The sequence below is a fragment of the Prinia subflava genome, chromosome 4 (assembly GCF_021018805.1).
Source record: "Prinia subflava isolate CZ2003 ecotype Zambia chromosome 4, Cam_Psub_1.2, whole genome shotgun sequence".
Classification (NCBI taxonomy): Eukaryota; Metazoa; Chordata; class Aves; order Passeriformes; family Cisticolidae; genus Prinia; species Prinia subflava.
Window position 1 is genome coordinate 9,588,940 of NC_086250.1, and position 23,935 is coordinate 9,612,874.

A 23,935-nucleotide genomic window follows, 5' to 3' on the forward strand; every position below is an offset into this window, starting at 1 on the left:
ACAGAGGTTCATTTTGCTTTTGAGTTACTGCTACAGATGATCTAATGGTATTAATTAACCCCTATCATAGCACCCTTATCATCAGCCTTTCATCTGATGTTACAGTTGAACAGCTGAATTCTCCCTCGCTTTCTGAAATCTCTGCAAGATGTTTGCCACCCAACAGTTCTGACTCCCTGCATTTTTCAGCACTTCTTTGGCTTTCCTCAAACCCTCCACGGGAATATTTTTGCTTAGAGGAAAGGACCATGCTACCTGCCCCCTTAGCAGGCTCCCCTGGATGAATTAGCTGGTCTGTCAATGACTCCGTCTGCTCCTTGTGGCACAGGTGAAGAGTGACAAGGTGCTTTGTTTTGGAGAGGGCCAATGCTGCAACCACAGCAGCCTTTTACAGAAGACCTTTATCTTTACAGAAGATATACCCAGATTCACAAAAGGCATGTTTATGTGAACTGAGAAATTGTCCTCCTGCCAAAGGTCATCCCTGGAAGTGCTCAAGGACAGGTTGAATGTGGTTCTGAGAAATGTGGTCTAGTGGAAGGTGTCCCTGCCCGTGGCAGGGGTGTTGGAATGAGATCATCTTTAAGGTCATTCCCAAAACCAGCCATTATAGGATATCCTGGGCATCTGAACCCTTGGACATGCAGAGAGCAACCCTTGATCACCAGCCCTTGATCGTGCAACTCAAGACTGAAATCAGAGCAGGAGATGTGTGAAGGTGGATGCAAAGATGGCACAGGGCTGCCTCACTCTCTCTTTGCTCCTTGGTTGTTGTGTACACAGCCACTTCTCAATCAGCCTGGTCATGATGTCACCTATTGTGTGGGTAAGAGCTCCAAAATAGGACCCTGTGATCAAAATGTCCGGAAACATGAGGTGGTGACTTCAAAAGGCCAGTTCTGTGATGAAAGTATGGCTTTCAGGTGCTGCTGGCTTCAAAGCTCAGCCCTAAAACAAAGGAGAAATCTATATTTGGGGACATTAATGCAAAACATTACCGCTCGTTGTTCATCAGAGGTGCCAAAGCAGCTAGAGATTACCAAAAACAACCAACCAAACAAAAAAACCCCACAAACTCAAAGGGACAAGAAAAAAAAGGAAAGAAAATTATCCAGCTCATGAATGTAATGAGCTTCAGGAAAAAAAAATCTTTTTTTTTTCTTTTTTTCCACAGAGATTAGCTGAATCATTAAACTAGGGATGTCATTGCTGAACTCTGCAATCACCTGCCCAGACCTGCAGGGACTCACAGTGGTAGCGAGTGGCCGACTTTCCCGGGAAAGTTTTTTGCTATCCTCATATTGCTTGGTTTTTTTACGCCACATCTGTGCTTTCTTTGTCATTCTGCCATCTGCTGTAACAAAATACAGACAAAGCATTTCAGAGAACAACCCCTCCACACTTTAAAACGCTTCAAGCCAGAGCACAGCCTTTTACTTCTCACAAGCTGTAGTGCTTGTTATCCTATCCTACTCCTCCTCCTCTTCCTCCTCCTCCTGCCCCACATCCATGATGAATTACACACGCTTAGCAAGCATGGAGAGCAGAGAATCCCATCGCTTTTGCCACAATGTTTCTATTAAACGAAACGAATATTCCTGCGCTTGACTTCGCTGCGCAAATGCATTCGCCGAGAGGTCAGAGATAGCAGGTCGTTATCATGAAATTTTTAATTTTGAAACTCCCAATCAGGCTCATTTCCTGTTTGGTATTGTCTGCAGATACACAATGCAAAAGCCTTGGGTTGCTAAAGAATTGAAATAACAGAGTACGAGCAGAGTGGTTTTGAGCACACACTCTGCAAAGTCCAGTCAAAGTTTCTTCCTGGTGCAGCCGCACAAATCTCTTGGTAGCAGTAAACTCTCTGCACAGACTTCATTCCTGAACACATGTTCAAAGGTGATAAAATAAATGCAGATGGTTTTCCAAAACCTCAGTGGAGCATTTTTTGCTGTTACTAAATGGACTGGAAAAAAACTAGGGGGAAAAAGAGGAGAAAATACAGTTTGACATAGACAGGCAATGTCAGAATAGCATTTGGTCATTTGGGAGAAAATCTAAATAAAATGTGTGTTTATAATGATCTATTGATCAAAAGCAATATTGACAGAGCATCTGAGATGCCTAATGCCTAATGAAGTGATTTTTTGAAAGCTTAAATTAAACTGGCGTTGAGAGCTGAATATTTTGTTTAATTACTTAACACAAACAAAAACAGAGTTGGAAAGGAATTTTGAATTCATTGTGCCATGACCAAAGTTGACAATAAAACCATCTCTGGCTACAGTGAAAAGAGAATTAGACCTTAACAAATTTATTACAGGCTTTGTTTACAAACTCGTTACAAAATTATACAGCATCTTATGCGTACACAGGATTTACAGGAACGCGTTACTGATGTGCGGGATTGCCTTGCTCTCTGGTCGAGATCTGCAGGTTTTTCTTCGCTTGGGGCCTGATCCAGCTTCCACTGGAGAAGGTGAGATTATATATTTTTTTCTTTCCCATTGACTTTAGTGGAAGCTGGATCAGGTCCAGGGGGTAACACTTCCGCTCATTGTTTTCCCGGGGTGGGAACGAGGCAGCCGGTCTAATAACCGTACACACCGCGCTCCGTTCTCATCTCATGTGTTTCAGATGACAGGCATATTTACTCCAAGACATTTTTGCTGGCTGCTTGTAAAATACTTGTTAAAGTCAAGAGTCAAAGACCAGTTCCTGTGACTGGATTTACAGTGGAAAATGACAAATGGCTTTCTTTGAGCCTTTGAAGAATGAACCTCTCTTGATTTTTCAGTGAGCAGAAATAAAGGCATTAGAATCAACTCTGATGTTGTTTACATTTGTTATAAAGCTACATTTTCTTCCCTGTCTTCAACAGATTTTCTCTGGATTTACAGTGATGTAAACAAAAGTGGCATCCACACTGCAGGAGTAAGGTAGTTTCTGATTAATGGGATTCCAACAAGCTAAATTGTTCTTCTTACCTCCTCTTCTCACATGGAGATAGACCTATGTGGCACAGTGAAACAAAGAGATCTCTAAAGTTAATGATCCATTACTATATCAGCTCTCAGTTGCTCCCAGCATCTGCAAACAATGTTTATTTGGGAACTCAGGGTGTAAAATCAAGCCTTTCATTTGTAGAAAATCTGGTGGGGCAGAACTCTGAAAAATATGCTTATTCCCCCAAGCCAAAAAGGTTTGTTAAAACTTAAAATTTCCTACTAGGAAAAGTAGCAAAAGTTCTGTAGGGTTTGCCTTCTTTTCTTTTTAAAATTTTTGCCAAGAAATGAGAAATATTCTAATCAGATCTATCAGATACCGAATTCCTTGTTATATTACATCCTCTCATTTTAATGACTGCCTTGGTATTGAACCTCCAGAGTTGTTATTGCTTGAAGCAAAGTTAGGATTTAGTGCTGCAAGGTGATGATATTTCCTGTGAGGTAAATACCCCGGCCTCATGCTGAAAATTCAGATGGTTCTCAAAAGCTTTGCTTGTGGCCTCCCCTGAAGAAAATACCCATGTGCTGCAACCTGGCTTTCCAAGACAGGGCTGCTCCAGTGCTTGGCCTCAGGGTGACCTGTCCAGCTCCCTGGTGGTGTTGTGGTGTGCAGCACTCTCTGTAAGGGATTAGGGGAGACCGCACAGGTTGCTGCCTTGCAGCCGTGGCCTGTTGCATGTTTGGAGCTGGTTTTCCAGGAGTGAAAGCTGTATGAGCAAAGGCATCCTGCAACCTCGTGTTTAAGGGCTCTGATCTCATTTCCATTCGTGATGCTGAACACACTACAGCAGCAAAAGCTGTAGCTGTGAAATCCCTCAGAAAAAAAAGGTACAATTTTCTGAATAGCTGGTATTTCCCAGCCCTGGCTGTGGGTTGGATCTGTCTGGACATAGATTACGTGCAGCCCAATCTGAATTCTGTTCCTAGCCAGGAACTCTCGTTTGCTTCCTGGGAGTGGGATCCCATCCAGGGCATTGTACAGCTAATGTGTAATGGGACATCTTTTCAAGTACTGTCATTATTCCAGTCCCCACTGGAGCTACATGACAATCCAAAGAGTCTGAGGTAAATACACGCTAGCACATTTGTCTGTCCTAAGCAACAACTCATATGTTTAATTCAGAAATTTCAGTATAACTACAGACTTCGTGGATTTTAGCCACCATCCATTTCACGTTCCTGTGAAAGGTACCAGGTTTTTTGAGCATTTCAACACATTTTCCCCCCCGTGAAAGATGGAGAATGGATTGCTGAGGAGAAGGAAACCTTTGTACAGGCGTGTGGCTTTGATATTCACTCCAGGATATCACATCTTTCTTTACTACCATTTGCAAGCCAAGGGCTCTTTTAAGGCTAAGACACCACTAGTTTTGTTTCTAATTTAAAAACTCAGACAGAGAGTAGTGATCCAACAATGCAAGCAGAAGATAATTGATTCGTGTGAGGAGGAAGAGGCTGATCACAACAAACCATCTTTTATGTATTATATTAATGATCCATTTAGATCAGTTCTTGGCTTCAGCAAGTTTCCGCAACAAATACTTTGGATTTTTTTCATATTTTTTCAATGATGCACTGGCAGCATTAGAAACAGTTGCAAAACAAATGTGCTTTCAAAACAAAAATGGATGTTCCTGGATTACTAGCAGCCATTCTGAAATGCTAACAGAGGGAAAATGGTAATTTCACTGGCGAAACTGGCATAATACACAGAAACTTTATTTTAGGGCTACCTGATAGCTGAAAATTTGACATCATCTGCAGGCTACAACACATATTTTGGTCCTTTTTTTTTTTTTTGGTGATGAGGAGTCAACACTGCAGATCCAATTAAATATGAACGTCTAGAGCAGGGAAGATAAATATGTACACAACTCGTGGCATTGATCTGATTTTTAACAAGTTTACTAAATGACAGTCACTGGTTTGACAATACTGAATGAAAAATACTGATTTTACAGATTTTACAGGAAGGTTACGGTATGCTGCCAACAAGCAGTGTCACAAACATAGTCTAAAAAACCCCCGGAGTTGGCCACGGCAGAGGCACACACCCTTTGCTCTTGTTTATTGAGAGAGAAAGCTTATATACTGTAGATTTGCTGAACTTTAATAAATAAGGTCAACTTATAATATATATAAAACAATATAAACATTTATATGCTACATGCATATCATATAATTTAAAGTAATAATTTATATAGCAAAGAGATGCAGGTCTATGTTCTTCCTATTTTCCTGGACAAGGCGCACACGCAGGAGGTGTCTATCCTTATCCACCTCCAGCCCACCAGTTTGTTGTTTTCTGAAGTCAGTGCTCTGACATAAGTTTGGGATGTCTTGCATTGGGAGTTCCAGTGCTTGTCGTCAATGCCACGGCAGCCGTTTTTCACGGGCTTGGCCTCTTTACACCTCGTTTCATAAAAATATTGCTTAACCGGGGAGTTGCCTGTCTTAATTTCTCCCAGAACAGTCACCTGGTGTCCCCTGATGTCGATGGCGGAGGATTTGTCCGTGACCCACAAACTTTCGCTGTCGCAAACAGAGTATTCCCCCCGGTGGCCCCTGTGCTCCGCGTACCTCTTCCGCCGCGAGGTTCTGTTCACCACCACGGAATTCCCGATGTAATCCTCCATGAGGTACAGCGGTGGCGGCTCCAGCGGCGTGTTGTCGCTCAGGAGGACTCGGGGCGAGTTGTAGCGCCTCTGCTGCCTCAAGAGATCTGTATCCACTGAGATAACTGGCTGGAAGTCTGATTTCACATTTTCCTCCCCGTCCATGTCTTGCTGAGTGTCTGTTTTCTGCACTGTGTTCTGATAGTTTTCCTTAATGTCTACCATCTGCTTAGAAAGCTTGTTTTTTAAAATGTCTGCCTGAATGAGTTTAATAATAAGAGAATTTATCGAATCTTCTGGCAAACTCCTTTGATCCATGTTGGAAGACTGGATGCCACGAAGGTAAGCGAGAAATATCACATAAAACAAGATGGACATCACCTTGTTCACCTGTAAGATCTGCAAAGAAACAGAGAGTCAATGTTAAAACAGTCCAAGAGGAAGGTTTGCTAGAAGCTGTAAACATGAAAAATTGGATTATTTTAGTAACATCTATGTCTTTAAAGATATATATATAGAGATATAGAAACACAGGCTGTGTGTTACTTTGAAGATGCTATATGTTATACTTTATAATGAGTGCAACTCTCTTCTGAATTTTTTTTCAGTATTTCATCTATATTTTAGGCCTTGCTTTTCCCCTTTCCATGCATAGTGACATAAATACCAGTTAAGCTCTTTCTCTGCAGAGGTAGGTAGGTCTTAGGATGGTATGGCCAGGGCTTGGCAGCAGAGAGATATTCTACAGAGTTACTTCCACAGAGTTTATCCCACAGAGAAATTGGGATCATGCAGAGTAGAAAACCCTCTCACTGTGTAAAATGAAGGATTCTGACTTTCCTGTTGTCAGGTTTTATGTGCTGAGATCTCTCAGACCCATCAAATTCATATTTATCAAATGGCTTCTGTTTAATGTTACCATAAGAAGGAAATAAATCCTGTTTCCATAGCGCTTTCATTGTCTTTCTCTCTCTGGTAAGGGAAAGGGTTCTTGAAGGAAAATGATGCAGTCAAGTCACAGAGTGGTGATTAGGCCTCTATAATACAAATGGCGAATTCAGATGGACCCACAGACCATTTCATAGGGCTTGTTTTCAGGTTTGGGAACAGGTTTTTTGGTGGTTTTAAAAGAAGTTTCTTCATTTGATTTACATAAGGTGAAAAAAACTGAAGCAATTAGAAATATTCAAGGACAGATTGAGGACATACCTCTCCCCACCATCTCCTAAAATGCAAAAAAATCTTGTTCAAAGATTCAGTATTTGTAAACCATTTCATAAAAGTGTGCTGCTTCTTTGTACTTTGCTCTGTATGGCTTCCTGTGGTCTCCTTCGAATTCTACCTCCTGCCCATATTCTAGAAGCTCATTTGTCACTTTTTTAAATCCTTTTCTTCATCTTGTTTGTGTAGCTGAGAGCCATAAGCAACTGTCCAGGGAGGTGGTTCTTCTCCTTATATATTTGGACACCTGCATATTTGGTATTTGCATTCATATTTAAATGAAATCAATTTTCAATGTAACATCCTAAGTCGTGGATGTGAACCATTCGCTTCAGAGCACATCTGTTTAAAAATTTGCTGCACAAGTAGTGGATTGAAGGAGAAAATACAAAACTCATCTTAGAGCACCCTCATAGTCTGTGATCAACCCTGACTGTAGTACTGTTTCAAATGACTCAGGAAAGCCTTGAATTTGATTTTCCTGCTCTGCAAACACATCCACCACATGTCAGAGACCTCTGGCACTCTGGGATGAAGGCACAGAGTCACAGACCATGGGACATGGAGTTGGAAGGATCCTCAGGACATCATCTAGGCCACTCACTGCTCACAGGAGTATCAGCTGGGGCAGCTGTGTCTACTCAGGTTTGGAATATCTCCATGGATGGAGACTCCACAACCCTCTTGACAACCTCTTCCAGTGTTTCACCACCCTTAAACTTAAAAAAAAATACATTTCATGTATCAGCAGTGTTTCCTAGATCTCAGTTTTTTCCCATTGCCTCTTGTCCTTTCATGGACACACCTGAGTAGAGCCTTGCTCCATCTTTATTATTCCCTCCTGTGAGGTGTTTCTACACTTCAAAAAAATCCCCATGGGACTTCTCTTTTGCAGCATGAACAGCCCCAGCTCCCTCACCTCTCCTCCTGGTACAGTTGTCCAAATCCTTAATAATTTTCATGGATTTGCTTCTGGGCTCTAAGGAGCCCAGAACTGGACACAGCACTCTAGATGTGCCTCACCAGGGCTGAGATGAGGGGAAGGATCCCCTCCCTCCTGAACAGAAAATTTCCACTTAAGAAAAACCCTCACCATTTTCTGTTTAAGAGGGTGAACCATTTTCTGTTTCAGAAGGCAAAGGGAAAAAAAAAAAAGGAAGAAGAAAAAAATCTTTTACTGTACAACTTTCTATCCACTCTAAACAAAACTCCTTTTGCAAGATTGAGTCCCCACTTCACAGTTTGGAACTGCAGCAAAATCGGAGCTACCCTCGGTGGATGTGTGAGCTGTCCTTTTATGGACAAGAAATGTGTTTTCTCCATTCTCAGTTTGTCACAGTATGAGTTCACCTAAATCTAGACTGTTGCTTGCAGCAATGTTTTGCTTTTTTGTGGGGGGGAGAATCGAAGATGTTCAGTTACCATACAATTACTGTCATACCTGAATAAATACTAACTTAATGTAGATGGATCTCAGAGCCCAGGCCTTTCTGGATAAAAAATTGCCAGGCAATTTCGCCTTCCCTCAGCATAGGACTTGCTTTTAAAAACAGTAAAAATATTATTAAACAGATGTCATTGAGCAGATTTCTCTCAGCACCCGGAATCCACACGCAGGACAACACACGAGCCCACAGGACGGTGAGCAAAGCTCTGACAAGGCTCAGCTCAAAAGCCAGAATTCATGCCAACATGCAGCTGCATGCAGTCACTGCTCTGCTCAGCCTCAAAACTAAGTGGCACTAGTGAAATACACAAGTTGGAGTAGGTGATGAGGTGGGAAAAGTAAGGCTGGAGTTCCTGCTCTCTTTAATGTCACACTGCACACAGAAAGGAAGGGCTGGGGACCTGAGAGCTGGAGAAGCTAAAATGAGATATTTTTCTTCTCTGTGGTGGAACCTCATTAATGGGAAAAATGTTGAAAAGTATTTTCCTGAACTTCATGTGAAATGGCTTATGGATTTGGTGGGAAAGATGTTAACTTTGAAATTCAACCTGTAGTTTGATTTATGCTTTGCAAATTATTTGCTGCAAAAGTAAAAAGGTTTCAGAACAAATCTTTCTATTTTTCTGGGTGCAAAACTTTGACAGAACATGCAAAGATTGGTGAGATTACAGTTTTCAGAGAGTTCCTCCAACCTAGGAGGTTCATAAGTGCTGTTCAGAAGTTCCAGTCGAGGACTGAAAATTGTCAGGCTCTCCATAAAGCCCAGCACCTCAGAGTATGTCTAAAGGATAGGAGAAATGGGTGTTTTGGAAAACTGCAGCTGGTTTATGGCCTTGGCTGTAAGCTGGTTATAAGACACATTAAAAGTATATTTGTTTGCAGGTCTGGGGACTATTGCATTTGATGAATGGCTCTTTGCCCAAAATGGAACATTGTGCCTGTCTGAACTGCAGATAATTTGAAATTTATTTGGTGTGTGCATTTTTAAATCCATAAAAAGGAGAGGAAAATGTAAATAGTTAAAACGTTTATCTTTTCATATTTTCAAAGCAAATAATTCTGGAGTTTCTGGCCATACCTCCAGAAATTCTAAAATGCAATTCACAAAGCAGAACAAGTGCTTACTCAGTGCACACCAGTGAACAAATTATCTATAGAGGGACTTAGATTGGAGGCAAGATTTCAGCATAAGTGTCCTGTCTGAGAGAACACTGACTCAAATTCCAGGTTCCTCTGGAGGGACAGGATTCTGTGGACCTCAGCAGAAGCTACTTCAGCACAAGCAACTGTTTCTTTGGCCTTTTGGAGAATGGTATAAAAATCTCCCAAGAATTCAATCCCTAAAATGACCTTTTTTCTTCTTTTCTTATTCTTTTTTTATTTTTTTTTTCCTATTCAGATTATTTATTTCAGGTGGAAATATTTTTCCCAAGCTAAATTTTTCTTGATTGGCTCATGTTACTGAGATATTTTTGTTTTTCCTCATGGTTCTTTTTGGAATTTTCCACATGTAAATTCCTGACAAAAATTCATTTTGGCTATGTTTGTGGCCAGTTTGCACTAAGCAAATTTGACTTGGAGATTGCTGACATTTGGGGCTCAGAGGAGAAAAGCAAAGAGCACAGAAAAGAAAAGCTCATGCATTGCAAAGCTGGTTGATCTCCCAGCTGTGGCTTATCTTTACTTTATGTTAATGGTTTGTATTCCTGCCTATTACTGCAATTCTAGCAGGGTATTAATGCTGTCTGAGCTAGGTGGCTCAGGAAAGGTCTAAATTTAGGAGATGTAAATAAGCTTATCTCTTTCTTCCATCGATAAATTCAATCCCTAATAAGCTCTGGAAAACCACTTTCTGCTCTTTTCAGACTTACTACTTTATGTAGTAGTGAAAAAATTACTTTAGTTTTGTAAAGCTTGTGTGTGTGTAGCTTTATTCTGGTCAGTTTCTGGACATTCCACACAGGGAAAGAGTGAAACATCATTTAAAATGTTCTGCAGAATGCATGAAATCCTAGCACTGTGAGAGACTGCCCAAGTATTTACTTGCAAGTCATTGCTAAGAGGAACAGGGATAGAAGGAAAAGTGACTGGTGAGTTTTACATTCAGCATTTTAATACCCCACATGATTTATGTAAGCCAGCTTGAAGTGTTTGGCACTTTCTAAAAAAATTTAGGAGCAGCTTCTGTTCTTCAGACCGAGCAACTAATGATTCTTTGTGGTGGCTGACAGCTTTTCCAGGCTTTTACCAAAGAGGAGAGTGTAATTATTGTCATTGTTTGCTGAGCACTGCTTCCACAACCTCCCAAGTCATGGATTGCCCCGCGGATTCCCTCTTCCTAATAACTATGTTGGGAAGAAATGCAGCCCCCCTCCTCTGGGCTTTGGGGGATATGGGAAAGGTAAAGAACACACAGTCTAAAACCAACATTTTAAAAAAAGAAAAGCATTCTGAAGATCCAGAAAGGTGCAAATGTGAAATAACTGTGCCTGAAAGTTTGCACTGTGCTTCAGAATAGTACTCAACTGTTTGTACAATATGGATTTATGAAGGTAGATTGCTGCAGAGTGCTGAATGTCCCTGCAGACATTGTGACCCTCCTGAACGCTTCCACTTCTCAGGATACAGAAATTTCAACACACACAGATTGAAGCTAAAGCTTTCACAAGAGCCAGGCCCTGTAACAAGCTGAAGAATTCAGAGACAAAATCAAGCGATGGCAGCCTGAAGTGTTAACTCTCCCATCCTGAGAGGCAATCAAACTGGAGCAGAGTGAGAGGATTTGAAACGAATCCATTCCTCTGGCACACTGGCAGAGAGCACAGCTACACATCTGAGGGGGAGCCCACCAAAGTTTCCTCATCTCTGGAGCAGCTCAGAGATGTATTAATTAATTTACTCAAGGCCATTTATAAAGGAGAAGACACATCTGAGCACTGAGCCCCGGTAACCTCCAGTGAATGGTATATACCCAATTTCTTGTGGAAATGGAGTTCAGCCCACAGAGTTACTGGCATTTCCTTTTCTTCTTCAAACAACTGGCTGAGCAAAGCATAACAGGACAGCTGCTCACCCGAGCATGTAAAACTCCTCTGCACTTTGAACCAACCCAGAACGCTGTGGGGGTGACCACAGTGGTCACAGGAAAAGCTTTCCCAATCAGTGACTCCTTCCTGAGGGCCACTTTTGTGACATCTCGGCTGCAAGGAGCAGTCTGTGCCCTGAGCTGCCAGATGAGCTGTGCAGAGTCACCCAGGTGGCTGCAATGGCAGGTGTGTGCCTACATTTGGTCCTTCCACAGATATATCTGTATTTTTTTGGAGATCAAGAGGAGGCTGCTCTACACATACCTGCCTGATTCCAAGAGAAAGGTCAGGAGCAGTTCCTCTGTGCTTACCTCACTCTTTGGAACAGCTGCTGCTCCTCACACCTTGTGCACAGTTCATTCTTGTCAGGTTTTGGCCCTGCACCTCCCTCCCCCGCCACCGACACCAGGGCACTTGAGAGCTCCCTGGAGGCATTTGGCACTCCCCAGCATCCTCTCACAATCCCACTGGGGAACTGGACTATTAATAATGTCTGGTGCAATATCAGCCATCCCAGCTACATCCCCAGGTCTATAATCAGCTATAGGAGGAGGCAGCCTTTTCTCAGTCACAACGGGGTCCTTTTCCATTCCAATTCCATCCCTTACTGACACTTTTGTGACATATTTACGTGTTTACACCTCTCTGTCTATGCCCTGACTGCTGTGGTATCATTCTGCATTAAGCAGCTGACTAATTAATCTGTGTATTGAGGAGGTCAGAACGAGAGGTTTGAAGGCTGAGAACCCAATTTCCCTGGGGTGTTGGAAGAGTTTTGTCAAGTCAAAATGTCTTGTTTGTTACTTTCTATATCTGCAAAGGAAGTGACTCTGTGGAATGATTGTGGTGTTTTATGACTCTAGGTATATACCCTGACATCCTTTGGGTTCTCTCTCAAAGAGCTGGCTGCTTTTCCTCTACTGAGAGAGCAAAGGCTGGGAGAATTGGGATTGTTCAGCTTGGAAAAGAAAACATTTTGGGATGACCTAATTGTGGCCTTGCAGTGCCTGAAGGGAGCCCACAGGAAGGATGGAGAGAGACTCTTGACAAGGGCCTGGAATTACAGGGCAAGGGAAAACAAACTGACAGTGGGTTTAGTTTGGATATTAGGAAGAAATAGTTCCCTGTGAGGGTGGTGAGGCCCTGGCACAGGTTTCCCAGAGCAGCTGTGGCTGCCCCATCCCTGGAAGTGTCCAAGGTCAGGCTGGATGGGGCTCTGAGCAACCTGGGATAGTGGAAGGTGTCCCTGACCAAGGCAGGGGATGGGACAAAGGGATCATTAAGGTCTCTTCCAGACCAGGCCATTCTGTGATCCTCACATCACTGATACTGGAGCAATCCATAAGTATTTCTCTTGGTTATTACTGACAAAGTAGCAGTACTGCCACTGTTCCCTTTTTAAAAGAGCAGAAACTGGAATACCCAGAAATCAGCTGATATTTGCAAGGTCAGACAGGTTGGGGTTTTCATGTTGCACTGGCTGGATCAGGGAAGTCCACCTGTAATGTTTGAAAGTTTTATCTATCAATGAAAAGCATGAATTACAGGGAAATAAATACAGTATCATCCTAGAGATAAAGCTGTAGTGGGGTAAATCATTTCCACAAAAGCTGAAGTATTTCTTCATATTATTCACTGTGTAACTCTGAAAACTGCCCAAAGTACAAAGAAATCTAAAGGTCGTGTCCACAGCTGAATAAATAGCTTGATTTGACTGGACCTGTGCTGATTTTCCAAAAAGCAGAAGATTTGCCCAGATCTTTGTACTTGCATATTTTTTCCTCAGAAGTAATTTGGAAACAGAAGAATAGAAAGCTCCAGAGGTAAAACATGGTGATGGATAATTAAACCATGTGTTACTTAATCTTTTCATTACTGTTTGCTAATAGCGGTAGGGCTAAGAAGCAAACAAATTAAATTTGCAGCTGAATTTGGAGGGGATGCAAACAGCAGTATGCAAAGAGAAATACAATCTCTGCTGGGGAGATGGAGAAATAAAATATTGGCAGAAAATTACAAAATGAAAGCCGAAGTAGAAATTAAAAGCTCATGTGCTGGAGAAATACTGATATTGAGCAGTGATACACAGAGGGAAAGAAACTTAGAAAGCAGCAATACCTGATCAGACCCAGAAATGGTCTAAAACTCTGGGAAAGCACAGTATTTAATAAATGCAAATACTGGGGCATTTAATTGCAGAGCTGGAAGGGAATTGCTGCTTCTTGTAGCACAGCAGTAAAATTGGGAAAACAGCTTGAAAATAGGAAGGTATTGCCACACAAAAAGAAAATCAGGAAAGAGAAGCAAGAATGACTGAAAGGGTTGTAAAATTAACCTTTGAGGAAACTGCCTTGAAGGTGCAAGCATTTGCCTTGAGCTGGCAGAAAGGGCATGGCAGAAAACCCAGGGCAAAAATCTGGGCAGTGTAAGCACTGGGGAAGAGGGAACATTCGCTTTAGGGTGGGGCAGAGGAGTGCAATCAGGAAAACTGGGATTAAGCTGAGGAAAGGGAAGTTAGGCCGATCATCAAAAGCAGGTTTCAAGCTCTGCAAGATGTTTGTAACAAACCCAAAGCCACACCAAAGGGGCCTGGGTTTCGTGTTTCCTTGCAGCATGGAAACTCCATTTCAGTCTTCTCTTGAAATAGTTTGAAGATCCATTAACCTTTCAAGTCAACCTGGACCTACTTTGGCTCAACCAGGGCTGATTGTTTTGTATTAAAGTCAGGCAGTAGTTACAGTTCCTCTTATTTTTTGTCAGAGGGATGCTTTGAGGGCTTAAGTTGTCCATAATTAAAGCTGAGAGCAGCCTTCCAGATGAAATTCACTTCTTTCACCTCCCCACCATTCTGAGGGCTTCCAGCCTGGCCTTGTAACAGATTGTCCTGATTGTTCTATTTAGAAATGCCAGAGGTGGATTTTGTTTAGCTTGGTAGCAGGAGGAGAAAGGGAAGCTCCTCTCGGATTATCAGAATTTTGTCCCTCTCTTGTTAGGCTATGAAAGAGCAGCCTCCTGGAGACCCTGTGATGCTGGATGGTCAGACGTGTTTTTACTTTTACACTGCCACTGGACAACTAATTTTTTAGGAAAAAAACAAAACAAAACAAAACTAAAAATCCCCACACCACCACCACCATCACAACAAAAAAACACCCCCCAAAAAAACAAACAAAAAAAAACAGACCCCAAAACACAAACAAACAAAAAAACCAAACCAAAAACCAAAAAAAGACAAGTTTTAAGCCACTATTTGTTAGGGTTTTTTTATTAGGAAACTCGAAGGGAAAACTGTTTTCAGCTCTGACTTTCAATACACCCTTATTTTGCAGGATTTTACATTGAAAGCAAAAGAATGAAAGAATGCTTTCTGGTGTTGTTGTGGTTTTTTTGTTTTGTTTGTTTGTTGTTTTTTTTTTCTTTTTGCTTGTTTCAGAAGCTGGAAACATCTTCTGTTGTTTTTAACATCTGATTTCCTTTTTCTTTTGTGAAGTGAAATCAAGCAAGCAAACAGAATAAAGCTTGGGCTGCAAATTCAAAAGTGTTAGAGTCTCATCATGAAAAATTGTGTATTTTTAAGCCTGATTCATGGGTACAGACAGTACTTGCACATACCAGGTGAAATAAGTACAGGGAATATAGCGAATGTTACAAATGAAGTTAGAAATGAAGTGAGCTTTTGTTTGAGTAGAATTAAAATAGTTCCTGAAGTTAAGATGAGATATTTATGTCGTTTAAGTTTTAAAAAAGGCATTTATTTGTTTTTCTGAGAGCTCTGCTGTGACCCTTGAACACAGATGCTTGCACTGATGGTGTAGAATCACTGAACCACAAAATCATTAGGGTTGGAAAAGACCTTTAAGAGCATCGAGTCCAACTTGTGACTGACAACCATGGTGTCACCCAGGGCAGAGCACTGAGTGCCACATCCAGTCATTCCTTGGACACCTCCAGGGATGGGGGCTCCAAACCTCCCTGGGCAGCCCCTTCCAGTGTTAAGATGCTTTGGAAGGAACATTGCTGCTCTGGAGTTTGTCCCAAGCACTGAGCCTTGCCAGGGAAGAGCCGCTTCATTTCACCCTGAACTGCACCTGTGTTTGCTTTTCCAAAGGCTGTGACTCCGGGTTTCCCTGGACCCATGCAGAAATACATCCATGGCCACTCCGTGAATCAAAGGCTGCTCTCTGAATTGCCTCTCCCTGTTCCTCAAAGGTTCACAACCCCCCTGATAAAAAGCCAGCCTTGTTAGGCTTGCAGGTGCAACGTATCTGATGAGGCGTTCTTAAGGAAAGGACCCCAGGCCTCATCCAAATATTTTAAAGCCACCATAGGAACTCAGTGAAATCAGCACTAATTGGACAAAGCTTTTGTACAGTAAGGGAGGCAGGGCATGACAATGTGACTAAATACAGCTGATGTTTGAACCTTATTTTAACATACAACATGCAACTGAATTGTTTCCATCCGAGCTGTGGTGAGAAATTAGCATTGCTGTGTATAATTAATATCTTTTCCATGCCCCTTGCACAGGTGCAGTAGCTTGCTCACAACCAGCTTAAAATTATGTTTTCAAATTCATTCTCAGAGAAAAAGGAGTCTTGTATTTCTGATAAACCAGAAGTGTTTTCGTGGGGGGAGAGGTTACAAGTTGCTTCTTTGCAAAAGATGCCAGACCTTAAAAAGAGTTTTGTACAGAAAGAGCTTGCCTGTTCTAATCAATTAAACAAGCTGGTAAATGAGACATCATCTCTACCAACAACTTCTCTCAGAAAAATCATGAGGTTTCTCCTAGAGCTGCTCCAAGGTGGAAATTGAGACCCTTGAGCCCTTCTTATGGAGAAGAGCTCACAAATAAAATGTGTGCCTCTGACAGGCTTGTGTTTTTTCCCATTGCATCTGAATCTTTCTAAAAGCCATTGCCCATTCAGAACAAAGAAGTCATCCTGCTAATTTGCATTCGTTTGAATCAAATTGTTCACACATAGGCCTGTCCTGAGGGTAAGGGCTGTTCTGGCAAATCCAGCTCCTCTGCATTTTTTTCCTGGTAGAAATCTGCCTGAAGAGGAGCTTTGCTTGGGAGTCCCCCAGTTCACTGATGTGCATGTGGATAAAATTTCCTGTATGGAGTTCTCCTCGAGATGTGGAAGTGTTCCAGTTTTAACTCTGAGTTCACACTTTGCCATGAGTTTGACTGTATTTGGGGATTAATGCTCAAGAGTGGTGAGAGTATTCTGGTCCCAGTCTAGCAGAATATCTGATTTTTAAGTTTGTGAGTCGCCCCGCTGCAGTGCAGGCTGCTCACACATTCAGCTCATGGTTGAATGCTCTGCTAATTTCCATCCAAAATGTCCAATAATTTGCTAATAGGCTCTCTAGAAGCCTTTGCAAAGTCAAAGCATGATTTCTGCTTTCTCCCACTGTACTAATGCAAGCTCTGCACCTCTGCCAGGTCCAAAACTCATCTGAAAATGGCCTTGGTTTTTGGAAACCATGGCGGTTTTTCTTATCTTTCAATCCAGATGCCATTTTGCTGTTGATACACAATGCATTCCCTGCTCCCCCTTGCCAAAAATCCTTGAAAGGGGAGTTTTAGAGCTGGGAGTATTTTAACACATGCTGTTTCTCACCAAGCATATGATCTCCAGATATTTGACAGAAAAGCCAAGTCTTAAACTGGGCATATGAAGGAGGCCAACGAGACGTACCACAGCTGGTCTTCCCTCCCCTTATACAGTCAGGAGCTTGTATGGCTTTTTAGAAAATCCCTTCTTACTGAAGAAATTCTGGTTGTGAAAAAAAATTATAGAGGGGCAGGACTGAAATAAGTCTCAGGGTATGAGAACCAAGAATAATTTTTAGCAGACTTTTGGCCACCTCTTTTCAGATACACACTTTAAACATTTCACAAAAGGATCCTACTCCCATCTAACCACCCCAAAATTCACAGAATCACAGAGTCATGGAATGGTTTGGGTTTGAAGGGGCCTCAAGGATCATCTAGTTCTAACTCCTCTGCTAACACAGGGTAAGAGAGGGCTGCTGTTGTTTTACAGTTTGAAAAGGGAAACTCAGGCAGGTTGTGTGACTTTTCTTAAGTTAGGCAAGCCAAAGCTCACATGGGAAGAAAATGGGCAAGTGGGCTTTCAGACCTTCCTCTCGTGGTGTCTGGGCTGGTCTAGGTTAGTTCTACAACTGGATTAGCCTCTTCCTTCAGCTTCTTCCCTGGACTCTGCTGGCCTTAACCAAAGCTGGCCAAAATCAGAAGTAATTCCATGCCACATTTCTTCCTACTGAAGTGGTAGAAAAGGGAAACAGTCCTTACTCGAGTGAAGTCAGAAGTAACTGGGAAGCAAGCAGAGGGAAGAAAAAGGATGTGGAAAGCATTGCCAAAGGTGTCCGTGGCTGGCTCATGCACAACATCTCAGGTGCCTTGAGGAATTAAGAATAACTTGGAATGAGCTTTAAGAAAGGATCAGGCCAATGTAAATCGGCTGTAACAGTTCAGTAGTTTTCCCCAGGAACCGACAAAACAATCAAGGGAAGGATTTTTAATTCTGCACATAGGAAAAGCCTGGTCCTAGACTTCAATTTGCACAGTAGAAATCCCTGATTAAAAAGGAGCCAAACACTGTTGTGCTTCAGGAAGTAGGAGAATTAGGGATGCTTACTTTGGACGATGGTGTAACTTTACAGCCTATACGAGGGGAGATGCACAGCTGCATCTCCCCAGGAGCGGGGAACTGAATATATTGTGAGTCAGTCACAGTTCCTCCCTATCTTCCCTCCACCACCACTTGCACTCCCTTTGCTCTGCTACAAAAGTCAATTACTTCATCCTCATTTTTTTCTTTCCCCTTTTCCTTTTTTTTTTTTTTTTTTTCATGGAGCAGTTTACTCTCCCATGCTCCCAGCCAGCTCTTCTGGCGAGCGGGGAAGTGGAGTGGGGTGAAGCTTGGGCTCTCTGCACTTCTGTCATCTCAGCATCCCCTCTCCACCCACTTCCTCTCAGCAGGGAGTATTGGGTGAGCAGTCCCTGCTCCTCTGGCTGCAGGAAGAGTTGTTCTAAGCAAGCTGAGCTTGAACAGCCATGGGAGCAAAGCTGGGGAAGGCGGGGGGACGATCCTCCCTCCCTTTTATATTCCTGACTAGACACCGGCACTGGCAACGTGTGGTGAGTAGCAAGTGCATCCTGTACAAATTCTGAGGTAAAGGCCTGTGTTCAAATGAGATAGGATATTAATAATGCTGGAAAACTGGGGAGCATATTCCCTGTGAAGGACCTTCCTAACCTGCTCACACTCTCTTACCAGAAAACATGGAAAGGAGCCCACTGCAAAAACAAAACAAAGCAATCACATCCTTAGGAACTTTGGGGAGGCAACCATATGGGGGAACTTTTTACAGAATGTGAGAGGTCAGTCAATATCTTGGGATGACTGCATGTAAAGGGGAGAAAAAGTTCTCAGGCCTTTTTGACAGTGAGAACACAAAGAGCTTTGCTGAGCTACATGCAGGAGTATAGGGCTTTTTCTATGGAAAGCAGTTTTTCCTGTGGTTGGAACTGATGGGAAGCCTACACATATTCAGGAGATATCTCCTGTGTCCTCCCAGGAAAAGGCAGAACCACACACAAGCCTCTTTTCTGTCCTGTGGTCCCATCATCTCACTTTAAACCAACATCTCTGGGCTGAGAGCACCTCAAGCCTCAGAAATTTCTTCCTTGACAGTGTCGTGAAGGAAGAAATGCTGACTCTTTCCTGCCAGCATTTATATGAAGGCACAGTTTGGGATGTCAAACCTCCAGTAGGGTTTAGATTGAGATGTAGGTGAGTGGAGAGCAGAAGAGAACCTGGCAGGCCAAGCCTGGGGGATTCAGACTGTCTGGACCATGGAACACGAGGGCATGTGCAAAAGTTGGGTTTACAAGCAAAATACTTTGCTAGAGTTATGCAGCAAAGATAAGACACATATTTTTAGACTGCTAGAAATTAGGGGAAAATTGAAAAGGACATTTATTCCCATTTTAAATTATTAAATGGTATTATGCTTGGAGACAGTTGTGTATATGCAACTTTTAAAAATTAAAGCTTGAGGCCAAACTCTGCTTTTGGTCACGCAGAAAGCAGGCGACTCCAGACTGAGTTGCATAAAACTGAGGTCATTATCTGGCATAAAGTCTGAGCTGGCTTGGTTTTCTCTTCAGCTAATGTCAGTACTGGTAAGCTGTTGTGAGGAAATCCAATGGGAATGGATCAGGTGTTAATGCTCACAATCAGCATGATTCCAAATAAACTGGAAGAATTTAAGAAACAATTCTGTGTCTTCTGCTTAAAAGTTGCTAGCAAAGACTTAAAATACTCTGTAGACTTTGCAGACTTTTGTGGTTCTGCCTCAGATTTGCCTGGATGAAGAAAGTGTGACTGGTTTTGGAAGATCTTTCTGTGACAGGTCTCTAACAATGTTGAAAAATGGAATATAGAAATATCTGAATAACGAGCCGGTAAAACAAAATTATCTTCTTGTCCTCTTTTCTGTGCTCTATCACCAAGCTGAAGCTATGATCAGCAGTTTGCCAAATTCTTTCCTTTTCCTTAAATTTGGGAATAATATTGAGCTAATTTGGGAATAATACTGAGCTTAGACTGTGAAGCTGGTTGTTCTGGTTTGCAGCTATGTGGAAGAAAAAACCTGCATTACTTAAAGAAAGGAGACTAGTTTGTCTACATTCTAACAGAAGAAATGCCTTTAATGCAGGTATCACTCCACAAAAACCTTTTGTAACTTCCTTGCCTTCTGCCTAACCTGCAATTTTTGGCAGTGAAAATGACAGCTTTATACATGGTTTAAAGACAATAAATGATTTCTCAATTTTCTTTAATTTGTTTCTAGCTGAAGAGAAATTTTCATACTACAGTAAGATCTCAGGTTCAAGATTTGAAATGGAAGTTCTGGATTAATGTTCAATATTTTCCTTCAGGAGACAGAATCCGAGATACCTAGCAGGGAGGCTGAGGAACAACTTGTTCAAGGACTGTTTTGTACTGAAAAGTCTTCACTTATAAAATTCCTTGTGAAAACAAAGAGGGAAAAAAAAAAAAAAAAGAAAGAAAGAAGGTTTTTAAACCATTACTATTGAACCTAAAGAACACAGCCCTTAAAATGTTAGTAGATCTTGTCCTTTATGTTCTGGGAAGGCAAAATTGCAGCCCAGTGAAAATGGAACAACCCAAATCCCACAAACACCATTGTTAGGAAGGTGGAAAGAAGAATAAATAATGCTTATGCTTTGGAGCACAGGCAGTGGTTGACTCCCCTAAACAAATACACAAATAAATAGGAATTGTATTCCTTTTGAAGCTTCCATGGTTGTAAATTTCCTCATGGAGTGCCCTGTCATTTTCTTTCCTGAAAACATTCATGCTCCCTGCTTTAGTTGTAACGTGTTCCATATGTCACATCGCCTTTGTACAAAACAGTTCAGACTCCGCTCTCCTTTCATCCTCCTGACCTAATTTTGAAGTCTTACTGCTCTGGAGGACTAATCTGGATTGGTTTGATCAGACCCTCCTATTTTATAAATGCCATTTAACCCACCACAACTTTTTTCCCCCTTTTCCATAACAATAAGCCCAACCAAGTTGTTCTTTGTTAAGTGTTGCTCTTATAAACTCCCTTAAATTCAACCTCTAATTGAACAGTGCTCTCTGACTGAGTTCATTATTGTACTGCTTGCTTTCATTCAAGTCAATTTTTAAAGTAATGCAACACAGAAGCTTAATGATCTTCTTGTTTTCCTGGTTGGTATTCTCCGGAGTAAACGCCAAGGATGATTTGTTTTTCCTGGTTTTTTTTATGCTTTGCATACAACATAAACTTTTTCCTGCTCAAACACTTCTTTTGATCTTATTTCTTGGAATAAATTGCATTTAGCTTCTTCACAAGCATTTTTTTTCTTTATGCCTTCCCATCAGTCTTCTGTGTATGAAATGTATGTACTTAAATATTGTCCAGATTGTTCAGTTCACTGATTCAAAAATTCTCACTCTTGGTATTCCCTGTGCCTCACCTCTTTCTCTAACACTGGTTTAAACTGGGAGAAACTCCACTGCAGCTGATAAAGTGAAACTTGTGCAAACTAAGCACAAGTGACAAAAGAAGGGCCCCCTCTCTTTCTGATTCTGTTCTATCAATATTCACATTCTTCAAATATTCCAAACCATAACCCTGATGCAATGTCTTTTCAGTGGGTTAGCCTGCTTGCTATCAGCTCAGTTTCTGTTTGTTCTTCTTGTGGGGAAAAAAAATCAAACCACTTTAAAAAGGATCATATAGAAAAGTTGCACCAGCTCAACCATGAAATTTTAACTGAGCCTGTATCAAAGAGGTGCTGGTGTAAAGCAGAATCATTCAGGGACTGCAATATTAGGAAAAAAATTCTCCACAGAAAGGGTTGTGAAGCATTGGAAGAGATTGCCCAGGGCAGTGGTAGAGTCACCATCCCTGGAATGGTGGCTATGTGGCTCTGGCACTTGAGTACACAGTTTAGAGGTGACCGTGGAGGTGCTGGATTTCCAGTTGGATTTGGTGATCTCAGAGGCCTTTTCCAACCTTATCAACTCTATGATTCTGTGATTCCATGCTTCCTGTTGCCTCTGACACAACCACATGGGCAGGAGACTCTGAATCTGTCAGGGATGGATCTTGACTCTCTCAATGTCTCTGCTTGTGGAAGGCAGCTCCATCTACCTTTACATGCCTGTGCCTCTGGTTGTTTCCAGGTGGACTCAACCTGGCAAACATGCTGTAGGCCTAGGCCAGATCTACACTAGTGTTTTTAATTATGTTTTTTAAATAGAAATCTCTGTAAGACAGAGGTTTACCTGTTCAGCATGGATACAGATGTGCTGCTGCAAAATGTTGTGCTGTACACAAAGCTTGTGTTGTACAGCTTGTGCCTGAGAAAGGGCATGGCCCTGGTGCCACCATCTTTCATGGTGGTGAATTCTTTGGTTTTTTGTTTTGTTTTGGTTTTTTTTGTCATGTCCTGTCATCCCATTAGAGCTTTTTGGCAGAGGCAAGTGCCTGAATTGTGGTTCTAGACAAGCCCTTTTGTTTTTATTCTCCTCAGCTTCAGGAAACTTGTGGTTTGGTATGACAGCATTTACTGTCACAATATTCCCACTAGGCTGAACGGTGCTCCTGTGATTCCTGTTTTGCAGGTGAAAATCTTTCTGCCCAAGAGAGGAGCTGACCTGCCTGAGGTGCACAGGAGGCCGTGGTGTGACAGAGCTGCACTGCAGGAAGCCAATGTGAGCAGAGGCCAGAGAAGTTTCTGGGTTTGGACCTGCTGGTTGCTGCAGCAGCACAATTCCTCAAGTGGTACCAAAAATGAATTTTGCTTTGTGTTGTGACTTGTGGTTAGATTCTTTGGTTTCCTAAAAAACAAACTGCAACCGAAACTCCTGCAGCAGTTCGAATGTTCTTAAATTTTTATGTTGTGTGGATTGCCTGATACAGATGGCTCCAAGATTTTCTTCCTTGGCTGGACTTCCCTCAGGGGGAATAGCACTTCCATCCTTTCTCTCTGGCCATCTGGTGAAAGTTAAACACCTTGAGATCCTCTCTCAGCAGTGGCCAAGTTAGAAGTTAATTAGGAGGGACTCAGAGAAAGACACACGGGTTGCATCACCACATCAGACCCACATATTACAGAAATTGCTGGGAATTGGGTGAGATGGGCTATGGAGACGTGAAGAAACACTTCTGGATTTTGCCCCATTGTCTCTGTTGGAGCCTCTCTGTCTGTGCAGCACACAACAATAGTTTCACTCCCTCTGCCACAGCCCCAGTTTCCCCTGGTGTCCCCTCCACCAAGAGCAACTATACAAAAAAGTTCCTTCCTTGCTACCGTCTCTGCACCACAGCTGACAGAAAAAAGAAGAGCTGCAAAACATAGTCCCCCCCTTCACATGTTGTTACAGGTACTTTCTTACTCCAGAGAAGTCCCTTAACACTTTAGCTCGGGTGGACAAAGCAGGACAGGCTTTGAATGCAGAAAATTGAGCCAAATTATCAGACAGCAATTGAGGTTTATGTCTCTACCACAGTTTTTTTGCTTAGAGCCCTGCAAAGTTGAGGTGATGTTATTTGAAATGTACAGAAGAAATTGGTGTTACTTGTACCAGATTTTTTCTGCTTGCAAGGAGTTGAAAATGCTTTAAATCACTGGAGCTTGTCTCAGGTACAAAGAACCTAACAGGGGTTTGAAACACTAATTAAAATGGAGAAGAGGCACTCAAAAGCCAAGGGAGCCTCAAAGAGATAAAAGTCATGAATCTGGCAAGAACAAACAGGAATCGATGTCAAAAAGTTTACAAGCTGACCATCTGAAAATATTTTGTGTTCAGTTCAATCGATCAAACTTGAACTTTAAAACAAATAAACAAAAATATGTTTAGAAGCACAAATTGTTTAATTGGATGAAGGGAACAGGCCTCCTTCCACATGGTTTGAATTTAATTGATTTGATTTTTCTGATTCAAAACCTTTTCAGGAATTGGG

At 42.0% G+C, this 23,935-nt stretch overlaps 1 protein-coding gene across 1 annotated transcript in view; it reads right to left on the minus strand.

Annotated features, from left to right (window-relative positions):
- Positions 1-1,738: 1,738 nt before the first annotated feature.
- The window catches only part of NTF3 (neurotrophin 3), a 53,012-nt gene continuing 30,815 nt past the window's right edge, over positions 1,739-23,935 (minus strand). Inside the window, exon 3 of the mRNA XM_063395390.1 lies at positions 1,739-6,022. Within this exon, the coding sequence (XP_063251460.1) occupies positions 5,228-6,022 (795 nt within the window). The 3' untranslated portion in view covers positions 1,739-5,227. The remainder of the gene's footprint in view (positions 6,023-23,935) is intronic.